This window comes from Natator depressus, chromosome 8 (genome assembly GCF_965152275.1).
Source record: "Natator depressus isolate rNatDep1 chromosome 8, rNatDep2.hap1, whole genome shotgun sequence".
NCBI lineage: Eukaryota > Metazoa > Chordata > Testudines > Cheloniidae > Natator > Natator depressus.
In genome coordinates, this window is record NC_134241.1 from 37,697,742 (window position 1) to 37,722,855 (window position 25,114).

Consider the following 25,114-nt stretch of genomic DNA (forward strand, 5'->3'; position numbering starts at 1 on the left):
TAGGTGATTTTCCTCACCATCTGTGTCTGCAATTGATCACATTGTATGACTACTACCTGTGTGTTGTGTTTATATGATTTGATATTTGAAATGTGTGCATTATAGGAATATATATATATATATATATATATATATATATATATATATATACACACTTCTTAAAATAGCATTCTTTTAGCACCATTTCCAATAACCTCCCATTGTCTTAAATATTATAAAACTCAATATGAAAATTTCCAGATTGGTAAAAATTATTGTATATCACAGAATAGATATAGCCAACTAATACACAGCGCTCCTGATTCGTTTATGAATATTTGATCTATAGTGCAGTAACTGAATATATTGGCTTGAACGACAAAAATGAACAAGTCAAATATAGAAAAAAATTGAAATACATCTAGTGATGTAAAAATCAGAAATAAGATTACTACAAGGATGTTAGCTTTCAGCAATTGCACAATGCACCACCAAGGTCGAATGCAGAGAGGCGAATCAGATTGGAGAAACATATCCATATACACTTACAATATGCATAACTCTGGACAAAGCTATGTATGTGTAGTTCATAATCAAGCATAGTAAATTTAAACAAAATTTTAATCACTAAATCCTTATAATTAATAAAGTCAGATTCAGTACAACAAAAATGCTTATTCCTTGTGTGTACCTCAGGCGAACACATACATAATAATGAGAAAACAGAATATTTACAGTGTTAACCATCCAGTGAAAAAGCGGTCAAAAATTCCACCAAGGAGATTCTGCAGTTATTGGTTGAGACTCTGAGCGCCGCTGTTGACCAGTGAGGGAGAGGAACGCTGCGAGAGATCCCGCCAGCCCAGCACTGCTGTTACACAGCACTGAACACTGACAGAGCAGAAGCACATTCAACGGATCTGGATTGAACATTGCAAAGGCAGATATTCGCTAAAACTGACTCTGATTTAACAATCAACGTTGCCGGAACCAGGGGGTCCAAATACAGAATCAAGACACGTTTCTTGACATAGAATCAGAGGCGTGTCCACATCAGCATGGGATTAGCAGAAACTCTAAAGCTCCGGCACTGCAAAGGGCGAGCCCTGTTCTGCTTTATGTTGGTTACCGTTTGGGAGGCGGTTTCTGGGCAGACTCGCTACTCGATTCCCGAGGAAATGCAGAAAGGCTCCATTGTGGGGAATATCGCAAAGGATCTGGGGCTGGATATAAAGGAGCTCTCAGACCTCGGAGTCCGCGTTGTATCAAAAGGTAGGAAGCAATATTTTGCTTTGAATGTTAACAGCGGGCATTTAATCACAACGGAAAGCATAGACAGAGAACAGATCTGTGGCCGGATGGAGAAGTGTCTGTTAACTTTTGAGATTATTGTTGAAGAAAAAATGAAGTTTTATAGAGTTGAAGTTGAAATCACAGATATTAATGACAATGCTCCCAAATTCCAGGCGGAAGAATGGGAAGTAAAAATCAGCGAGACAACAGCACCGGGATCTCGGTTTCCCCTACAGGAGGCGCAAGACCCAGATTTAGGGATAAATTCTCTGCAGAGCTACCACCTCAGCAGTAATAGGCATTTCTCTCTGGATGTGCAAACTGGATCAGATGGAGTTAAATATGCAGAACTGGTGCTGGAAAAGTCTCTGGACCGCGAAGAACAAGCTGTTCATGATCTAATCCTCACAGCCACTGACGGGGGAGATCCAGTCAAGTCCGGCACTGCGCAAATCCGCGTCATTGTTCACGATGTTAATGACAATGCACCAGTTTTCAGTCAGCCTGTCTATAAGGTTAATGTTTTAGAAAATATGCCTGCGGGGTCCACGATGGTGACAGTGAAAGCGACTGATCCGGATGAAGGGATACACCAAGAGGTAAAATACTCAATCAGAAAGATAACTAATAAAGCTTCACAGATATTCCACTTGGATTCATGGACGGGAGAATTAACAGTCGTGGGGAACTTGGACTTTGAAGAAGCTGCGTTGTATGAAATTGAAGTTCAAGCCCATGACGGGGGAGGTCTTTTTGACAGATCCAAAATTGTGATAGTTGTTAGCGATGTGAATGACAACGCTCCAGAATTAACAATCACATCTCTCGTCAGCTCGATCCCCGAGGACTCTCCCCCGGGGACTGTCATCGCCCTTTTAAATGTGCAAGATCCAGACTCAGGAGAGAACGGGGAGGTCACATGCTCCCTACCCAGCAACCTCCCCTTCCAGCTGAAGAAACCCTTCGACAATTATTACAGTCTGGTGACAGACCGAGCCCTGGACAGGGAGCAGGTGGCAGCATACAACATCACAGTGACCGCCACAGACAATGGGACTCCTCCTCTTTCTACAGCCATCACGATCCCACTCCGGATTTTAGACACGAACGACAACTATCCCCTCTTCGATAAAACATCCTACACCGGCTACGTCACGGAGAATAACCCGAGAGGAGCCTCCCTTTTCTGCCTGACGGCGCATGACTACGACTTGGAGGACAACTCCCGAATCACTTACTCCATTACTGGAACTCGGATCCAGGAAGCTCCGCTCTCCTCCTCCATCTCCATTAACTCCGAGACTGGGGCTCTCTACGCTCTGCGCTCCTTCGATTACGAACAGTTCCGGGAGATTCGGTTCCAAGTGAAGGCTCAGGATGGGGGTTCCCCACCTCTCAGCAGTAATGTCTCCGTCACTCTCTTTATACTGGATCAGAATGACAACAGCCCGCACATCTTACACCCCTCCTTTCCCACCGATGGCTCCACGGGAGTGGAGTTGGCCCCTCGCTCCTCCGAGCCGGGTTACCTGGTCACTAAGGTGGTGGCGGTGGATGCAGACTCCGGGCAGAACGCCTGGCTCTCCTACCAGCTGCTGAAGGCTACAGAGCCGGGGCTCTTCTCTGTAGGACTCCACAGCGGCGAGATCAGGACAGCGCGCTCCTTTGTAGACAAAGATGCGCTCAAGCAAAGTCTGGTGGTTTTAGTGAAGGACAACGGGCAGCCCCCTCTCTCTGCCACGGCCACTGTCACGGTGGTGGTGGCTGACAGCATCCCCGAAATCCTCTCCGATTTAAGCAGCCTCTCAGCTCCTGCAGACCTTCAGTCCAGCCTCACCTTGTATTTGGTGATCGCTGTGGCTTCCATTTCTTGCTTGTTCTTTACCTTTATCCTAGTGTTACTGGCCCTGAGGCTCCGCAGGTGGAGAAACTCGCAGCTGTTTGACTCCTCGAGTGTGACTTTCAGTGGAGTTCCCGTCTCGCAGTTTGTGGGGATCGATGGAGTCAGAGCTTTTCTTCACTCCTACTCACATGAGGGTTCTCTAACCACGGACTCCAGAAAGAGCAAATTCAACTTTCCCAAATCAAACTATGCAAATAATCTGACTAGTCAGTACGCTTATGAGATAAAAGATCCTATTCTAATTACTGAAGAGTTAGCCAATAACAGGGATCAGACGTCCATTCAGGTCAGCTAATATCTGGTTAACCTTGTGATTTATATTTATAAATGTAGCTAGCTGTTAATCGCTACAGAATTACTGAGTGCATCAAGTATTTGGGGGCCTGTATTAGAGAGAATGTTGCGGGGGAGGGGGGGAGAGAGATTATCGGTGATACTAGATGTTTTCCTTTTAAAGCTTTGATTATCCGAACCAGACTCTAGCATGATACTATATAAGTTACCTTACTTGAGATATTACAAAGTAAGGACATTTTCCTATATTTTTAGAAACATAGATTTTCAGAGAGAATAAGAATGTTACTGAAGGGCAAAATGTTTCAGTGACAGCACAGTTCTCAATATTAACTTATTTTTATAAACCAGTGTATTTAACTCCAAATACGATTTCATCTGACTTTCCGTATTGCAAATAATACAGGGTAGAAATGCATAATCATGAAACTAAAGTTGTGTAAATATTTGATTAAGAAGAAGAGACTATTTCGACATTCTTTTAAATTTCCTGCAATAATAATGTTATTTTGTCTTGTATATGAGCCTTGAGAATTTGAGAGAAATTCATGACACATTACAGTCATGAGTTTTTATAGCATGTAGTTAGCATTACAGAAAAGATTCTGTGCGCGGTGTTGTAGTCGAGTTGGTTCCAGTATATTGTCTTTTATTGGACCAACTTCTGTTGGTGAAAAAGACAAGCATTCGAGATTACACCGAACTCTTCTCGGTAAACTCGAAACCGTGTCTTATTCACCAACAGAAGTTGGTGCAATAAAAGAAAAAATTCTAATATTTATTATATTTTTTAATTAAAATAGTAATATATGTTCCCAAAGAACATTGTTTAAAGCAATCAAGGAAAGGCTACTTCAAATATTTTTGTATAGTGGGCACGTGATTATACTTACATTATTTGACGGTCTCCTTTGTCTTTGTATGACTGGGAAGACTTTGAATACATTTGCTCACGAGGACTCATTTCAATTTTCCATTCCTGTTTAGTTTTTGGAATGTGTGGAAAACTATCAAAGTCTTCTTTAGCGCAGTTCTATGAGAGAAAAGGACCTGGTTTCTCATTATAGTTCAACTCAAGAGAAACTTTTTTAGTACTTTTTAGAAACAACCTTTGTATTCTGAGTGGGCAGATTACTTTCGAAGGAAAGATCACCTAAAAGGGACAATAAGGGCTAACCACGAAAATAGTTTTGCTCGGGAGTTTAGATGTATATTTTGAACCCGCAATCACTTGTGCTATTGGGTTTAAAAACTATTGCTTTCTGTCAAACGCTTTAGAACTGCTCTTAGCTGAATCTCACCCATAGGAGTGTTTGTAGAGAATGTGGTTATTACATGGAAATTGTTGTTCTTGTACATATTCATTACACAGACACACACCAAGACGTACACCCACACATATAGACATATATATGCAAACAAAGGCAAAGAAATCTCAAGAATTGTAAGTTTTACACTATCAATAAATAGACACCCACACATCTATATCTATATCTATCTTTCTTTTTATCTATATTGAAAAAGCATTTAGACTTTACATTTATACTTACATTAGAAAACAGTTATTTATACTTCACGGCAATGCTTTTATTATACTACATGTTTTGCATTTCCATGCAAATTAGGAGAAAAAAGCACAAAACAAAACAAGCAAATCTACATATTTGTGAGTAGTACTGTACCGGCGCCTTGATAAGATCGCTGCTCTTGCAGTTCTCCCGTTGAGACTCAGAGTGCCGCTGTTGGCCAATGCGGAGTCAGGGCTGGAGCTGGAGATCCATCCGAGTCCCCTGCCTTGCGATTGCTCCGTCACACTGCGCAGATCGCAGAGGAAACAACAGAGATACCTTCCCAGTCCGGCTGAGAAACGGGAACTGCCGTTAGAACACACAATACCGGAATGTTTATCCCTCTGCTGGGGTTGGATTTGTAAACACCAGATGTAACCAAAACAGGGAAAGGAGAGAACAAATCTGGCACAGGCAGGAATGGAAATCAGGCGCCGAAAGCCGAGCCGGGCAGTCACACGGCAAGTACTGTTGTTTCCCTTCTTATTGTCTTTGTTCTGCCGGGCGGTCTCGGAGCAGATTCGTTATTCCATACCTGAGGAAATGGCGAAAGGTTCCCTTGTGGGGAATCTTGCCAAGGATTTGGGATTAAGTATCCGAGAGCTTCCGCAGCGAAAGCTCCGCGTCAGTTCCGAAAAGCAATACTTCAGTGTGAATGGGGAAAATGGCAACCTGTATGTGAATGGCAGGATAGACCGGGAGGAGATATGCCGGGAGACACCCCTTTGTGTCCTGACACTCGAAATGGTTGTGGAAAATCCTTTAAATGTTTTCTATGTGAATGTAGCAATCCAGGACATTAATGATAACGCCCCGCAGTTTATCAAGAGTAACATTGGTTTAGAAATCAATGAGTTAGCACTGCCGGGTACACGATTTCCCCTACGACGAGCGCAAGATCCAGATACCGGGATCAACTCAGTGCAGAGTTACCAAATCAGCAAGAGTCCGCATTTTACCCTGGCTGTGAAAGAGAGCCCGGATGGAAATAAATACCCAGAATTAGTGCTGGAAACATCTTTGGATCGGGAAAAACAAAGTTCCCATCACTTGATCCTGACGGCTGTGGATGGGGGAGATCCAGTCAAATCTGGGACGGCTCAGATTAGGGTTAATGTCACTGATGCCAATGACAATCCCCCTGTGTTTACTGAGGAGATCTACAAAGTCAGCCTTAGGGAAAACCTACCACGAAGCTCCTTAGTGCTTCAGGTGAAAGCCACGGATAAGGATGAAGGATTAAATGCCCATATCACATACTCATTCAGCAACGCGAAGGAAAATGCTCGTACAGTGTTTCATTTAGATCCTGCGAACGGAAGAATTACAAATACAGAGTATTTAGATTTTGAAGAAACAAACACATACATGCTGGAAGTAGAAGCCAGGGATGGGGGTGGACAAACTGCTCACTGCAAAATTCAAATAGAAATTTTTGACGAGAACGACAACGCCCCGGAAGTGACATTTACATCAGTGTCCAGCCAAATACCGGAAGACTCAGCGCGCGGGACCGTGATAGCTCTGATCAAAGCCCATGACCGAGATACCGGAGAGAACGGACAGGTCACCTGTTACATTCTAAAGAGTCTGCCATTTACAATAGTGTCCTCGTCTCGCAATTATTATAAAATCGTCACGGAATATTCTCTGGACAGGGAAAGGACCCAGGAGTACAATATCACAATCACCGCCACAGACAAAGGCTCTCCCCCACTCTCCACCCAGAAAACCATCCTGTTGCACATCTCGGATATCAATGACAACGCGCCTCTCTTTGAGAAGCCTTCCTACACCGCCTATGTGCCAGAGAACAATCCCTCGGGGGCCTCTATTTTCAGTGTAAAAGCGTCAGACCGGGATCTGGACCGGAACGCCCGAGTCACTTACTCCATCCTGAGCAGCAACCTCCAAGAGGTGCCTCTCTCCTCCTACATCTCCATTAACTTCCAGACCGGAGCGATCTATGCGCAGCGCTCCTTCGACTACGAGCAATTCCGGGAGTTTGAGATGCAAGTGAAGGCCCAAGACGGCGGGTCCCCGCCTCTCAGCAGCAATGTCACCGTCAGGGTGTTTATTGTGGATCAGAATGATAACGCCCCTCGCATCCTGTACCCTTCGCTCGGAGCCGATGGCTCCGCCTTGTTCGAGATGGTGCCTCGCTCGGCCGAGGCAGGTTATCTGGTGACGAAGGTGGTGGCGGTGGATGCTGACTCGGGACACAATGCCTGGCTCTCCTACCATCTGCTCCAGGCCACGGACCCGTCGCTCTTCAGCATGGGGCTGCAGAGCGGGGAGATCCGGACAGCCCGCGCCTTTGCGGACAGAGATGCTGTGAAGCACAGGCTGGTCACCCTGGTGAAGGACAACGGGCAGCCGCCTCTGTCCGCCACAGTGACTCTCAACCTGGTGTTTGCCGAGAACTTCCAAGAGGCTCTTCCGGAAATGAGCGACCAATCGGGTGACTCGGCACCTCAGTCTGATTTACAGTTCTACTTGGTGCTTGCTTTAGCCCTGATCTCATTTTTGTTCCTCTTGACGGTGACACTGACCATTGTGATGAAATTGCGAAGTTCAAGGAAACCTAAATTACTTCAGTGTTTTGGTCCTGACCCTTATTCCAAGACCGGCTCTATGTTCCCCTCCAACTATGAAGATGGGACTTTGCCTTATTCCTACCAGCTGTGTTTGTCCTCAGACGCCAGGAAGAATGAATTCACTTTCCTGAAATCTAATGCGCAGATGATCAGGAATATTCTGTGCAGTGACAGCTCAGGGACGGTGTTTATTGGCAATGGAACAAGCAGTTTACATGGTGGGACGGAGACTGCCGGGGAGGTGAGTTTCTGTTTTAATGCCTCATATACTATCTTTATAGAGAGTACGCTGTCATTGTGAAATACTGCCTTAATGTGTTTAGGCTTTTCTTTTGTACCCATTTCCATAATATTTGTGGCCTCAGACTTTGCCCTCAGGTGGAGGACAGCGAAAGTTATCCCCATTTTATAAAGTATAAAACTCACCACAATGGGAATAAGTGACCTGGGCATTTCAGAGAGGAATTCTGCGATTTACCACAAGATAAAACTCAAATTTTCTAAGGCCCTATCCACTTCCTTAACTGCCAATCCCTTCGCTCTTTCCAAAGAGCATCTTTTCTCTCATTTGAAAATATTTAAATTAAATTAAATAAGTGCATTTTGCAGCGATATTATGTACCTGCTCGCCAATATGATGTGCTTCTGCTAACGACAGAGAAAAATAGGACAGCCTTTTAATTTTAATATGTAAAGTTTCATTAATACTCTTTAATATGCTTCTTTTGAACTGTTTTTTGTTAAAAGTGCCATAAGTTAAAACTGCCAAAAGTTTTGAAGTTGTTATAATCACAAATATGGAAAGTGCGCTCATGGTTTGGCCAATGTCTTGCCTCTTTCTTGTGAATTTTATAGCATGACATTGGGATATGGTGTCATATAAAGGGAGGTTTTTTATGACTTTATTATTCACCAGTGGGAAAGCGATGAGGAAATTTTGCAAGTCATCTTAAATAAGTGATGATATAACCGTAACACATTACCATAGTGTGTTCTAGATATGGCACATCATTTACATGGAGGAAAGTATTTTACAAATATCTGAGCGATGAAAAACTATTATAGGGCTATTTTTCTGTCTTTATCTGCGCTTGTCAGGCCAAGTTTTCTTAGCTACCGTGAATCCAAATATTCAGGGGATCATAGGGAGCCATAAATATTCGTAAAATTATATTTGAAAGCCTTTTTATACATACAGCTGGCATTTTGGGGGGACGGCTCTCTGCCCTTTCCAGATCCCAGAGCCCTCCTAAGCAAGTGTTGAGTCCACTGGAAATGTTAAACTCCTCCTTTGCAATATCGTAGATCTACTTATAGCCCTCCAGGATCTAGAGATATGGACCCAACTGTCCCTGAGTTATGACTGAACTGAATATTAGCTACCATGTGTTTCGGGCCAGTTTAAATATTTTACGGTAGGGGAAGGCACATAGTCCATAACTTTCCTGGAAAGTTTATAGTTCAAAATTTCAGACTGTTAAAGCATCTTAGCGGTTTGGAGTGTTAGAAAATTTCCTGGAGGGGGTGCAGCAGTGGCCAGGGTGCAGCTGAAGTGGTCAAATATGCATGAGAAATTGAATAATCATGTGATATTATTAATCATATTGCTCTGCAATTTATGAAATTGATATGAACACCACATATCTGGCATGTGTCTGTGTATGTGTGTTGGCTGTGTACATACATGCACCCGTGTATCCTTTCATATTTGGACTTTATATATATTCCTCTTGTGGCAGTATATCCAGGAAGCTAATAGCCTCTTATTGTAATAGATATTATAAAGCTGAATGTGAAACTTTATTGTACAATTTTTGTATCACCCTTTTGACGAGCCCACCCACAGATAGCGCTCGTATGGCTCCTATATTTCTATGTCATCAAAAGAGCTGATAATGAATATAGTGAATTAATGACAAATTTGACTGAGTCAAAATATCTGAAATGTGAACAAAATATTATTTAATGCGACAGATGTACAAGTCAGGTATAAGGTTAGGAAACGAGGATATCAGGATATTACAACTATACAGTTAGTGAGCAAAATTCTCATAAAATTCACAGTTCTATGGAAGTGCCACATAGAAAGAGAGAGTAATAACTCTGGCAAAATCGATGTATGTTAGATGTATGTTAATTCATAGAAAACATATCAAAATTGCAGATATATTATCAGTAACTTTATAAGAAATTGAGTCAGATTCGCCTCCGACAACAATGTATTTGTTTTCTGGAGATATATTGGACTCCCCTATTTACCTGCAAAACAGAACGCAGCATATTTTAAAAGGTTAAATGTCAAATATAAATACCAACGTACACACTCCAGCACAGAGCTACTGCAGTAATTGGTTGTGACTCTGAGCGCCGCTGTTCGCCAATCAGGGAGAGAAACGCGACAAGAGATCCAGCCAGCCCAGCCCTGCTGTTACACAGCACAGAACACGGAGATCAGACTCTCAGTCCCCGGGTCTCTCTGGACTAAGCATTAATGGACGATACTGGCTGAAACTGGCTCCAGATCTGATACCCGATATTTTCGGAAATATTTGACCAAAGATAAAATCCAAACGGAGACATTCCCTGACAGAGAATCGGCGGCGCTACATCAGCAAGGAAATGACCCGGCACTGTACAGGGCGAGTCCTATTCTGCGTGATATTGGTTGCCATTTCGGAGGCAGTTGCTGGGCAGATTCGCTATTCCATTCCGGAGGAAATGCAGAAAGGCTCTTCCGTGGGGAACATCGCAAAGGATCTGGAGCTGGATGTAGAGCAGCTCTCAGACAGCGCCGTTCGCATTGTTTCCAGAGGTAGGACGCAGTGTTTTGCTTTGAATTTTAAGAGCGGCCATTTATACATCACGGAAAGGATAGACAGAGAAGAGATCTGTGGTGGGATGGAAATGTGTCTGTTAAATTGTGAGGTTATAGCTCAAGCTAAAATGAAGCTTTTTCCGGTCGAAGTAGAAATCACAGATATTAATGATAATGCTCCCAGCTTCCAGTCAGAAGAATTCGATTTAAAAATCAGTGAAACAGCAGCCCCAGGATCACGGTTTTCTGTGCGTCAGGCAGAGGACCCAGATATTCCATCCAGAATTTTTAAATTCCATCCAGAGCTACCAACTCAGCAGTAACACGCATTTCTTACTGGATGTAGAAACGCGATCTGATGGAATAAAATACGCTGAATTGGTGCTGGAAAAGTCTCTAGACCGGGAAGAACAAGCCGTTCACAAGCTAATCCTCACAGCCACTGACGGGGGAGATCCAGTCAGATCCGGCACTGCGCAAATCCGCGTAATTGTTCTCGATTCTAATGACAAAGCCCCAGTTTTTAGCCAGCCTGTCTACAGAGTGAACATTTGGGAAAACGTGCCTGAAGGTTCCCCGGTTGTCACAGTAAAAGCCACTGATCCGGATGAAGGAGTCAACAAAGAGGTGAAATACTCTTTCCAAAAAATCACAGACAAAGCTTCAAAAAAACTTCAACTGGATTCGAACACGGGAGATGTAACTATTGTGGGAAATCTGGACTTTGAGGAAGCTGCATTATATGAAATTGAGGTGCAAGCGCATGACGGGGTAGGCCTTTTTGACAGATCCAAAATTGTAATCGTTGTTCGCGATGTGAATGACAACGCTCCGGAAATCGCTCTCAGATCTCTCATCAGCTCGATCCCCGAGGACTCTCCCCCGGGGACTGTCATCGCCCTTTTAAATGTGCAAGATCCAAACTCAGGAGAGAACGGGGAGGTCACGTGCTCCACACCCAGCGACCTCCCCTTCCAGCTGAAGAAACCCTTCGAGAATTATTACAGTCTGGTGACAGACCGAGGCCTGGACAGGGAGCAGGTGGCAGCATACAACATCACAGTGACCGACACGGACAATGGGACTCGTCTTCTTTCTACAGCCACCACGATCCCACTCCAGATTTTAGACACGAATGACAACTGTCCCCTCTTCGATAAAACATCCTACACCGGCTACGTCACGGAGAATAACCCGAGAGGAGTCTCTGTTTTCTCCCTGAGGGCGAGTGACCCCGACTGGGGGGAAAACGCGAGAGTCACTTACTCCATTATTGAAGGAGACAGAAGCGAAGTGCCTTTGTCCTCCTCCATCTCCATTAACTCCGAGACTGGGGCTCTCTACGCTCTGCGCTCCTTCGATTACGAACAGTTCCGGGAGATTCGGTTCCAAGTGCAGGCTCAGGATGGGGGTTCCCCACCTCTCAGCAGTAATGTCTCCGTCACTCTCTTTATACTGGATCAGAATGACAACAGCCCGCACATCTTACACCCCTCCTTTCCCACCGATGGCTCCACGGGAGTGGAGTTGGCCCCTCGCTCCTCCGAGCCGGGTTACCTGGTCACTAAGGTGGTGGCGGTGGATGCAGACTCCGGGCAGAACGCCTGGCTCTCCTACCAGCTGCTGAAGGCTACAGAGCCGGGGCTCTTCTCTGTAGGACTCCACAGCGGCGAGATCAGGACAGCGCGCTCCTTTGTAGACAAAGATGCGCTCAAGCAAAGTCTGGTGGTTTTAGTGAAGGACAACGGGCAGCCCCCTCTCTCTGCCACGGCCACTGTCACAGTGGTGGTGGCTGACAGCATCCCTGAAATCCTCTCCGATTTAAGCAGTCTCTCAACTCCTGCAGACCCCCAGTCCAGCCTCACCTTGTATTTGGTGATCGCTGTGGCTTCCGTTTCTTGCTTGTTCTTTACCTTTATCATAGTATTACTGGCCCTGAGGCTCCGCAGGTGGAGAAACTCGCAGCTGTTTGACTCCTCGAGTGTGACTTTCAGTGGAGTTCCCGTCTCGCAGCTTTTGGGGGTCGATGAAGTCAGAGCTTTTCTTCACTCCTACTCACATGAGGGTTCTCTAACCACGAACTCCAGGAAGAGCCAGTTCAACTTTCCCAAATCAAACTATTCAAATACTCTGACCAGTCAGCAGACTTGTGAGATAAAGGATCCTATTCTAGTTACTGGAGAATTAAACATTAGTAACGGGGATCAGACCTCGCTTCAGGTGAGCTAATATTTTTGGCGCGTTTTTATGGTCTAAATACATTTGTGGAGCCAGTAAAGGCACTTGTAATTCATAGATTATGTGGTATTGTAATCAGCGGAGTATTTGGTCACTACATATAAATAAAATGTGTTTGTGTGTACAGTAAGGTTTGTACTGAGCTATAAAGAAGAGATATTCTAAATCACTTTATCAGTTCCTTTTAAATAGAGATTGATATAAAAACCTGGCACTACCTTTGTCTATTTTTGGTGATGTGGACCTATAATTATAGTTAAATTTCTCTGTCATTGGTGCAGGGATATTTCAAGATTTTTTTCATTGCATCATACGATAGATTTTGAGCACACGGGTTTATTAGAACCAATTTTAACTTCCCAGAAATGCTTGAAATTTGAGACACGTGAGGGTATGACTGGTAACCTTTTACTGTGTTTCCTTAGGGCAGTTCTATAGGAGAACTTTGTCTAGTGCGTACTTACAGTTCAGTTTATGAGACTGGAACCTTTTCTTAGTTGATTTAGAAATACTTTCTGTGGTGGACAGATTTTTTTAAAGAAAAAAATTAATCTAAAAAGGACAATAATGCTCTACATGTAAGTAAGAAAATTGTTTCACTCAGAAGTTTTCTTTGAGGCCCGTGGCCGCTCATGTCATTCTCGTATTAAAAATATTGTCTTGTGTCCAACAATAGGTAAGTATCTTTGGGTGTATTTCAGGTATGTGGTAGATGTGATTCTTTAAATAGAAATTGTGAAAAATGTTGGAAAGTTCTTACCATTATTCATATTCATACATACATACACACACACATACATACAAATACATATTTAAAGAATCAGACCCACCACATGCACAAATATGGCACAGAAAACTAAGGCTTGGCACTATCCACAGATGGATAGATACACGTGTGCAGAAGCAAATAGCATTCACGGCTATTTTTTATTTTTCTTTATTATTTATTTATTTATTATTGTTTACATCTATTTTGTGATTCACTTGTTTACAATTAGGGACAATCATTTTAAAATGCTGTACATATGGAATACCTTGTAAGCAGAAAATAAAACCTCCCATGGTAGTCACTTGAGCTCTACTGGCACCTGAATAAGATCGCTGCTCTTGCAGTTCTCCGGTTGAGACTCAGAGTGCCGCTGTTGGCCAATGCGGAGCCAGGGCTGGGGCCGGAGATCCACCGAAGCCTCCTGTAGTGCGATTGCTCCGTCACACAGCGCAGATCGGAAAGAGCATAGCAAAGAAACCTTCACAGTCCGGCTGAGAAAGGGGGACGTCCTCAGAGCTCTCTGTACACATAATCAACAGGCAATCCGGGCTCTGTCTGCGATAAGTTACTGTTGATTCCCTCCTTTCTAATGTAATGAAAACAAAGAAAAAGAAACAGGAAGAAGAGAGGAGTTCTGACCGGCATTGGGATGGAAATCAGCCGCCGAGAGCCGGCCTGGGCAGTCACACGGCAAGTACTGCTGTTTCCCTTCTTATTGTCTTTGTTCTGCCGGGAGGTCTCGGGGCAGATCAGTTATTCGATTCCTGAGGAAATGGCGAAAGGTACCCTTGTGGGGAATCTCGCCAAGGATTTGGGGCTGAGTGTGAGAGAACTGCCGCGGCGAAAGCTACGAGTCGTGTCTGCAGCTAAAAAGCAATACTTCAGCGTGAATGGAGAAAGTGGCAACGTCTATGTGAATGGCAGGATAGACCGGGAGGAGTTATGCGGGACATCTCAACTCTGCGTCATAAATTTCGAAATTGTGCTGGAAAATCCTTTGAATGTTTTCCACATAAATGTCGCGATCCAGGACATTAACGATAATGCCCCGCTTTTCCTAAAAGACAGCATCGATCTACAAATCAGTGAATCCAGTTTGCCAGGGGCTCGATTTCTCCTTGAATATGCTGAAGATCTTGACGTTGGAATGAACTCTCTACAGAGTTACCGGTTGAGCCCCAATCACTATTTTATCCTGGAAGTCAAAGAGAGCCAGGATGGAAATAAATATGCAGATTTAGTGCTGCAAAAATCACTGGATCGGGAAAGCCAGAGCAACCTTCACTTGATCCTCACGGCTGTGGATGGGGGTGAGCCGCAGAGAGTTGGGACCGCCCAGATATGGATTAATGTCACCGACGCTAATGACAACCCCCCCATCTTCACTCAGGAGCTCTACAAAGTCAGCCTGAGGGAAAATGCACCGACGGGCTCCTTAGTGCTTCAGGTTAAAGCCAACGACAACGATGAAGGTTCAAATGCTCAGATCAGCTACATTATTAGCAAGGTATCAGAAAAGACCCTTCAGAAATTCAGCCTGGACTCAGAAAATGGAAAAATCACAATAAAGGAGCCCTTGGACTTTGAAGAGACACGTGACTATACCATGGCAGTAGAAGCAAAGGATGGAGGCGGACTAGTGACACACTGCAAAGTGGAAATAGAAGTTATTGATGAGAACGACAACGCCCCCGAAGTGACATTCACATCCGTGTCCAGTCCTGTCCCAGAAGATTCAGTACCTGGGACAGTGATAGCTCTGATCAGTGTTAATGATCTAGATTTTGGAGATAATGGAAAGGTCTCATGCCATTTACTGGATGATTTTCCGTTTACTATAGTGTCGTCTTCTAATAATTACTACAAGCTCCTCACAGACAGCACCCTGGACAGGGAAAGGACCCCGGAGTACAATATCACAATCACCGCCACAGACAAAGGCTCCCCCGCCCTCTCCACCCAGAAAACCATCCTGTTGCAGATCTCGGATATCAATGACAACGCCCCTGTCTTTGAGAAACCTTCCTACACCGCCTATGTGCCAGAGAACAATCCCTCGGGAACCTCTATTTTCAGTGTAAACGCCTCAGACCGGGATCTGGACCGGAACGCCCGAGTCACTTACTCCATCCTGAGCAGCAACCTCCAAGAGGTGCCTCTCTCCTCCTACATCTCCATTAACTCCCAGACCGGAGCGATCTATGCGCAGCGCTCCTTCGACTACGAGCAGTTCCGGGAGTTTGAGATGCAAGTGAAGGCCCAAGACGGCGGGTCCCCGCCTCTCAGCAGCAATGTCACCGTCAGGGTGTTTATTGTGGATCAGAATGATAACGCCCCTCGCATCCTGTACCCTTCGCTCGGAGCCGATGGCTCCGCCTTGTTCGAGATGGTGCCTCGCTCGGCCGAGGCAGGTTATCTGGTGACGAAGGTGGTGGCGGTGGATGCTGACTCGGGACACAATGCCTGGCTCTCCTACCATCTGCTCCAGGCCACGGACCCGTCGCTCTTCAGCATGGGGCTGCAGAGCGGGGAGATCCGGACAGCCCGCGCCTTTGCGGACAGAGATGCCGTGAAGCACAGGCTGGTCACCCTGGTGAAGGACAACGGGCAGCCGCCTCTGTCCGCCACAGTGACTCTCAACCTGGTGTTTGCCGAGAACTACCAAGAGGCTCTTCCGGAAATGAGCGACCAATCGGGTGACTCGGCATCTCAGTCTGATTTACAATTCTACTTGGTGCTTGCTTTAGCCCTGATCTCATTTTTGTTCCTCTTGACGGTGACACTGACCATTGTGATGAAATTGAGAACGTCAAGGAAACCTAAATTACTTCAGTGTTTTGGTCCTGACCCTTATTCCAAGACCGGCTCTATGTTCCCCCCCAACTATGAAGATGGGACTTTGCCTTATTCCTACCAGCTGTGTTTGTCCTCAGACGCCAGGAAGAATGATTTCACTTTCCTGAAACCAAATGTCCAGGTAGCAGATAATATTCTGTGCGGTGAAAGCTCAGGAATGGTATTTATGGGCAACGGATCTAGTAGTTTACATGCTGAGACGCAGACTGCTGCGGAGGTGAGCTGGTGAACTTATAATTTCATATTGATCTTTGTTTGAAGATTTTAAAGTAACCCTTTTCATCTTTAAGAAGTGTAGGAGGTCATTGTGGAATTGAACCTTAGTCGTTTTTAGATTGTTCCATGGCGCACACAATTGGCATCTCTGAAACACTAATGAAGTTGTTTCCACAATACTCCTGCCTTTTAGAGTAGCTTTATTTTACCCATTTTACTGGGGAGGAGCTGAGGCACAATGGGAACAACTGTAAGATAACGATGTAAAAAGAAACGATTAAACTGCTTCTCTTGCAGCAGTCTTTTCTAAGAGTTCGATAGGAACCTGATTAGTTAATAGAAAAGGAGTACTTGTGGCACCTTAGAGACTAACCAATTTATTTGAGCATAAGCTTTCCTGAGCTACAGCTCACTTCATCGGATGCATACTGTGGAAAATACAGAAGATGTTCTTATACATACAAACCATGAAAAAATGGGTGTTTACCACTACAAAAGGTTTTCTCTCCCCCAACCCCACTCTCCTGCTGGTAATAGCTTATCTAAAGTGATCACTCTCCTTACAATGTGGATGATAATCAAGGTGGGCCATTTCCAGCACAAATCCAGGGTTTAACAAGAACGTCTGAGGAAGGGCGGGGGGGGGGGGGTAGGAAAAAACAAGGGGAAATAGGTTACCTTGCATAATGACTTAGCCACTCCCAGTCTCTATTCAAGCCTAAGTTAATTGTATCCAATTTGCAAATGAATTCCAATTCAACAGTCTCTCCCTGGAGTCTGGTTTTGAAGTTTTTCTGTTGTAATATAACAACTTTCATGTCTTAGTTTTATATATATATATATATATATATATATATATATATATATATATATATATATATATATATATATATATATATATATTAGTTAATCTAGACACAAACATATAAATATTCTATTGGTCCACCGATGACCCACCCCTTACGTGTCCCTTATGTAACATGATTTTGTGGTGTGATATAAAAGTTTTATTGGCATAAGTTTGTGATGGCTGAATTACTCAACAGTGGCAAAGATATTAGAGCGTTATGCGGGTCATTCAAAGGAAGTTATGACAAAACCGTTACAACACGTCTTCCTGTAGTCTGTCTATGTTCATATCTTACAAGGGGGACATTTGTTTTACAAGTAATGTACAGAGTTTTAAAACATTTTAATTGGACTTTTTTTCTTTGTAACTGCTCGTTCAAGTTAGGTTTCCTTAGTTATCCTGAGTCCAAGTGTTCAGTAGGGGTGTAAAGCCAGATACTTTAACATTTAAATGATGCATTTAAAAAGTCTTTGTATATAAAAGTGAATGTATAATTGTTAAGCTGTCTGGGGTGGCTCAAAAGCCCAAGTACCAACCACAGGACAGGCTGTTAAGATGCAGGGCACAAACTTCTAACTGGTTGTGAGTTCTATATTTAGATTTCACCAACCAAAAAGCAAGTGTAAACTACTCAAGCATTATTATAGTTTGAACATGGAGTCACAGACAGTCCCCTGGGGTACTCTGGTCTGTCTTGCCACCTAGGTAAGCTTACCTCTCTGATAGATAGTCCCTTATCCCAAAAATCATAACAATATTCAGGTTACTCCCAGTCCCAAAGGACCAATCACTTACCCCAGGTCAATGGCACATTCGATCCTTACAATGCAGACAGCACTTGAAGCCAGGTCTATAGTAAATTAGCTAATGATTTATTAAATAGATTTATTAAATTTTATTAAGAAAAAGAAATTAGAGTGTTATTTACAAGATTAAAGCAGATAAAGGTGCACTGACAAATGAGTTACAGTCTTAGGTTTCATAAGGTGATAGAAGCTGCTCTAATATGGAAGCTCTATATGTCATTTAGGGCTAACCTTGGCTATGCAGCTGTGGATCCCTTGCTTATTCTTAGAAATCTTGCCCTCCCAAAGTCCAAGCTGCAAAGAGATTCAGTTTCTTCTTGTCAGAGGTCTCCATGTCCTTCCCCCAGAGTTCAAACTGATGGGAGGAGTCCACATGCATGTCTGCTCTTAATGCCTGTGAGGGAGGACTAACAAATCAACAAAGTCTTTTGTCCTCTGATGTTCCACAGTGGTTTGTCTGATGTCTATAGGCCTTCTTTTTTGGGAAGGAGCTAACATCTCCTGTGGTAAACTAGTATTTCACACTTGCTTCTCTTCTGACTGGGGGAGTTTACAGTTTCAGAACAAGCACTTTTACAGTTACAGAGCAAATGCTTAAACATTACTTTATAATATGGGGTACAGAGATTATAAGTGAGATTAATGTATGCAGCAATTTACAAGCATTTAATAAAGTCTAAACACTAAACACATTTTTATAAATCTAATAATACCTGTTTTAACAATACTAATACACAGGTGAGCCAGACTGGTTTCCATCTATGCATTTATCAGTGTTCAGTTGAGGTCTACTGGCCGTGGCATGGTTTTTAAAAACCAGTTTTTCTACACTTTCCCAAAATAGAAGCATGTACTGGATACCACTGGAATGCTATAACTCCTTTTCAACAGCAACAGACAGTGCTCCTATTTCTAGCCTGCAAGAAGTGGACTCTTCCTATTCTCACTGGCTATTGACTACTATGGGCCCAAGGGTCAGTGTTTTTATTGTATTTTATTTCTTTAATTTTTATGTGAGGAAGGTCATATACCACTTTGGAGGGGAAAGGGAAACATGAACTTGTCTGGTTGGTAGTCTTAAAATAGTGATTTAGTTTTTGCTTCTCGAATATTTACAATGTTAGATGTTTTTGCCATGGAATAGGTGTATTAGTGGTCAGAGTGTTCAAAAGTATACACCAAGCTGTAGTATTATGTGATTTTATTCACCATATGTCTCAGCAATTGATCACATTGACATTACTAGTATGCGTGTGTGTCCCATATGTGTGATTTGATATTTTAAATGTTTGCATTATTGGAATATATATTCCCCTTGAAGTAGCATTCTTCTAGTAGCAATTCCAATAGCTCTCCATTGTTCTAGATATTATAAAACTTTGTTTGAAGACCACCAGACTCATAAATATATAGAGTAAAAATTATTTTATCACCTAATAGATAAAGCCAACCCATAGATAGCACTCCTGAGTCCTTTATTTATATTTAATCCACAGTGCAAGAATTGACTTAAACAACAAAAATGAACAAATCAAATAATAAAAAAATGTGAAATAGTACATCTACTGACATAGAAGTCAGGTATAAGTTTACTACAAAGATATAAGCATTTAGCAATTGCACAATGCATCATCAGAATGAAATGCCCAGAGGATAGTTGGATTTGAGAAACATATATCTCATATATATATATAGATAACTCTGGACCAAGCTATTTGTAATTCATAGTCAAGTAAACAAAATAAACAAAATTAAACCACTAAAACTTTATAAGTAACAATCAGTCCTACAAACACAAATTTTATTTCTTGGGAATACTTCAGATTTATGTACATAATAATGAGAAAACAGCATATTTATAATGTGAACTCTCAAATGAAAGTACTTGTCAAAAACTCCAGCGTGAAGGTTCGGCAGTTATTGATTGAGATTTTGAGCACTGCTGTTCACCAATCAGGGAGAGAAACGTGATGAGAGATCCAACCAGCCCAGCCTGGCATTTAGGCAGCACAGAACACAGAGCTCAGATTCACACTCACCCAGTGTTTAATTTGTGCCAGGGTTTGCCAGGACTGAGCCCCTGAACCTCTGGGCTTGATAGGTCAGTTATGAAAGTAAAAAGATTGCTTGAGCCCCAGCACCCCTTTTACTACAAATGAAGCATTGCACTCAAGGGATCTGGACTGAACAGTAAGGAACGATATTCTAGGAATGAATTTAGCTTTGGTTTAACTGTCAACATTACCGGTAACATTCTGCCAAAGACAGAATTAAAACACAGTCATTCAGTGGAGGAGAATCAGGAGCGCCACATCCACACTGGCACAGGAACTGTGAGCACCTACCACAGGGCAGACTGTCACAAGTAGGGCAGACACCCCCAAACTGGTGATGTGTTCTATAATTAGATTTCACCAAGCCAGTAACAAATGTGAACTCCTGGATAGGGTGACTAGACAGCAAATGTGAAAAATCAGGATAGAGAGTGGGGTGTAATAGGAGCCTATATAAGAAAAAGACCCCAAAATTGGGACTGTCCCTATAAAATCGGGACATCTGTTCACCCTACTCCTGGATCACAATGCCAGTTTTACCATGGAGTCACAGACAGTCCCCTCAGACTCTCCAGTCTATCTTGTCACCCCCACAAACTGGACTTTGTGATAGAAGGTCACTTAAACCAAAAATCACACTACATCAGGTTGCTCCCAGTTGCAGGAGACCAGTCACTTACTTCTCATTAATTGGTATTTTAGATTTTACACCAAAGATAGTGCTAGTAGCCAATTCTATAGTAAACTAACTAAAGGTTTATTAGCTAAGAAAAGGAGATAAGAGTTATTGAGCTGTTAAAGCAGGTAAAATATATCTACGGGTGAGTCACTGTTTGGAACTCCAAATGGTGACAGTAATGTACTAAGCTGCCAGTTTCCCAAAAGTCTTTTCAATGTTCCCAAATTCTCTCTGGGGATCTTTGCTTTGCATCTGGTACACTTCCCTCTAAGAGTCGAAACAGTCCAGAGATGAAAGATCTTTCCTTGAATCCATACTTTTTGCTTCTTCTCACAGAAAACAAGTTGACAGTGTCACTAGTGTGGGCTTTTCCTTTGATGACGGAGAGTGAGGAATGCATTTTGCGTCTTTGACCTCTGATCCTGACACACAATGACGACTTGCTTTGAAATTAGCAGGTTTTTTGTTAAATTTCTTCATTTGCATTTCACAAGGCTTCTTGCTTGTTTGATGGTTCATTTGATGGGTTATTTAGTTACAGGGGTATCCACAATGTAATGTTTGCTACTACACTGAGATACATATAAGAGAAAACAGTGCAAGTAACGTCCCACTAGTTTTCAAGTAGTTTAAACTCCAAATACACCCTTATACATTTAGCAATTACATTGATCTATACTGATACACAAGTGAATTCGCCTGGGGCTCTGGCATAAGCTGGCACCTGGTCGGCCAACGTCACACTAGTCAACTGAACATTTGGTCGATAGATACATCTAAGTCCATTATTGTTCCATAGAAAGGAGATCTCCTAATTCCCTTTTACCAATTCTTATGAAATATACGTTTGTTGCAAACCTGGTAGTTTATTTAATCAGCGAGACTGGAGAGTTTAATTGCCTGAAATATTACAAACAAGTGGAAATTCGTGTATATTTTTGGAAACATAGATTTCTAACGACTATACATTTTTAGTGCAAAGTAAAATGAATATTTTATAACAGGTCTCTACAATGTTATTCTGCAACCCAGTTTATTTCAGTCCAAAAAGGGGTTTTGTAAACTTTCATGACTGAAAGGCATAGACATTGAAAATTCATAAACATTACATTAGGCTATGTAAATACATATTTATGATGAAGGACAGTTTCGACATCATTTTAGGTTTCCTACAACAGTAATTTTCTTTTGTCCTAAATTTGAGCCTTGACAGATTGAGAAATATGTGTGACAGATTATACTAATGTGTTTTTCATGGAATTGTTAGCATTAGAAATTAGATTCTAAAACATTTTAGTAACGTTTAGCTAAGACAAATTATATGTTTCCATAGTATATGTATTAATAGTGATCAAACGGCTAGTTTAAATTCATTCCGTCTAGTAGGCATGTAGTTGTAGCTAGATTTACGTCACATTGGTGTAGGAATATTTGACAGACATACTCTAGCTTTACATCGTAAGAAAACTTTTGAATACAGAGGTTTAAGGGAAACATTTTTGCCTTTTCTGAGATGCCCTATATTTTGTATACCTGAGAGAGCTTCTGGGATTTTTTTTTTTTACTCCGTTCTTTAGTGAGGTTCTATGGGGGAATATGGCCAACTGTATAATTACAGTAAAGTGTAGGAGAATAGAAACTTTTCGTAGTTATTTTAGAAACGCTCTTTTCTGAGGAGACAGATTACTTTGAAAGAAAAAGACAAACTAAAGGCTCTAAAAGTAATTACTGAAATGGTTCCATTCAAAAGTTTAGACAGCGGTTTAGAACCCACAATGGCTCGTGTCATTCTAACTTTCTATTGCTTTTTGTCAAACTTGAAAGAACTATCCTTATCTGGATCTCAGGCATGTGTGTGTTCGCAGGGGATATGATTATTTAAACGAAGTCATTGTAAATGCTGAAAAGTTCTTTTACCTATTTATGACATATGTGTGCGCGCACGCGCACACACATATATACATACTAACAACGTGAAAGAAAAGTCAAGAAAGTATAAGACTTACAATATTCACAGACTGATAGGTGCACAAAAATATACACAAAAAGCACGTCGAGTTGACATCTACATTTCTATACAAAGATATATTTTTGTACTTGATAATTCTCTTCTATACAATTACAAAGATACATTTTTGTACTTTCATTCTCTTCTACACAATTACAATATAACTTTTAGCTATACAGAATAATCCACAATAGTCACTACAGCTGTGCCGGCGCCTTGATAAGATCGCTGCTGTTGCAGTTCTCCGGCTGAGACTCAGAGTGCCGCTGTTGGCCAATGCGGAGCCTGGGCTGGAGCCGGAGATCCACCGGAGCCTCCTGCAGTGCGATTGCTCCGTCACACAGCGCAGATCAGAGAGAAAGCAGAGCAGAGAGACTCCACACAGTCTGTGCGGAGAAAAATAAACACCCCTTCACAGCGCTCTGAACAGTTAAACAATCCGGACTCCAATTACTCTTTCTTACCAGGGATTATATCAGCCTGATGGGGTTTTTCGTTACCTGATCTGATTAAAAAAGAAGAGGAGAGACAGCAAGAAGAGGGCAAAGGTGACAGGAATGAGGATGGATACCAGGCACAGAGAGCCGGACCTAGTCGTCAGACAACAGGTACTGTTGTTTGCCTTCTTATTCTCTTTGTTCTGCCGGGGGGTCTCGGAGCAGATTCTTTATTCGATTCCGGAGGAAATGGCCAAAGGTTCCCTCGTGGGGAATCTCGCCAAGGATTTAGGACTGAGTGTAAGAGAACTGCCGAACAGGAAGCTCCGTGTCAGTTCGGAAAAGCAATACTTCTCTGTGAATGGAGAAAGTGGTGACGTCTATGTGAATGACAGGATAGACCGGGAGGAGATTTGCGGGACACCTCAACTCTGCATCATAAATTTCGAAACTGTGCTGGAAAATCCCTTGAACATTTTCCACATAAATGTCGCGATCCAGGACATTAACGATAATGCCCCGCGTTTCTTAAAAGATAATATCAAACTAGAGATGAGTGAATCTACTTTACCAGGTGCCCGCTTCCTCCTGGGAAATGCTGAAGACCCTGACGTTGGGGTGAATTCTCTGCAGAGTTATCAGCTGAGCCCCAGTCAGGATTTCATCCTGGAAGTCAAAGAGAGCCGGGATGGCAATAAATACGCAGAGTTAGTGCTGCAGAAACCCTTGGACCGGGAAAGCCAGCGCAGCCTTCACTTGATCCTCACGGCTGCGGATGGGGGAGAGCCGCGGAGAACTGGGACCGCCCAGATATGGATTAATGTCACCGACGCCAATGACAACCCCCCCATCTTCACTCAGGAGCTCTACAAAGTCAGTCTGAGGGAAAATGCACCGACGGGCTCCTTAGTGCTTCAGGTTAAAGCCACCGACAACGATGAAGGTTCGTATGCTCACATCAGCTACGTCTTCAGCAACATTCCAGAAAAGGCCCGTCAGAAATTCAGTCTGGACCCAGAAACCGGGGAAATCACCGTAAAGGAGCCCTTGGACTTTGAGGAGACACGTGACTACACCCTGGTAGTAGAAGCAAAGGATGGAGGCGGACTAGTGACACACTGCAAAGCGGAGATCGAGGTTCTTGATGAGAACGACAATGCCCCCGAGGTAACACTCGCATCCCTGGCCAGCCCCATCCCCGAAGACTCAGTGCCCGGGACAGTGATAGCTCTGATCAAAGTTCGAGACCGAGACGACGGAGAAAACAGGAAGGTCTCCTGTCGTTTACAAGAAGATTTACCCTTTAAAATTATATTGTCTTCCAATAATTACTACAAGCTTCTTACAGACAGCACCCTGGACAGAGAAAGGACCCCGGAGTACAATATCACAATCACCGCCACAGACAAAGGCTCTCCCCCACTCTCCACCCAGAAAACCATCCTGTTGCAGATCTCGGATATCAATGACAACGCCCCTGTCTTTGAGAAACCTTCCTACACCGCCTATGTGCCAGAGAACAATCCCTCGGGAGCATCTATTTTCAGTGTAAAAGCCTCAGACCGGGATCTGGACCGGAACGCCCGAGTCACTTACTCCATCCTGAGCAGCAATCTCCAAGAGGTGCCTCTCTCCTCCTACATCTCCATTAACTCCCAGACCGGAGCGATCTATGCGCAGCGCTCCTTCGACTACGAGCAATTCCGGGAGTTTGAGATGCAAGTGAAGGCCCAAGACGGCGGGTCCCCGCCT

The 25,114-nt window shown here is 43.1% G+C and overlaps 2 protein-coding genes across 2 annotated transcripts in view; both read left to right on the plus strand.

The window, feature by feature from the left end:
- LOC141992678 (protocadherin gamma-A4-like) overlaps nucleotides 1-25,114 on the plus strand; it is a 106,072-nt gene that overhangs the window by 9,663 nt on the left and 71,295 nt on the right. Inside the window, exon 2 of the mRNA XM_074962010.1 lies at nucleotides 1,014-3,461. Within this exon, the coding sequence (XP_074818111.1) occupies nucleotides 1,014-3,461 (2,448 nt within the window). The remainder of the gene's footprint in view (nucleotides 1-1,013; nucleotides 3,462-25,114) is intronic.
- LOC141992803 (protocadherin gamma-A4-like) lies at nucleotides 10,073-12,678 on the plus strand. The gene is given in 2 exon segments (XM_074962143.1): nucleotides 10,073-10,727; nucleotides 10,729-12,678. Coding segments are annotated over 2 exon segments (2,424 nt in total). The 5' UTR covers nucleotides 10,073-10,253.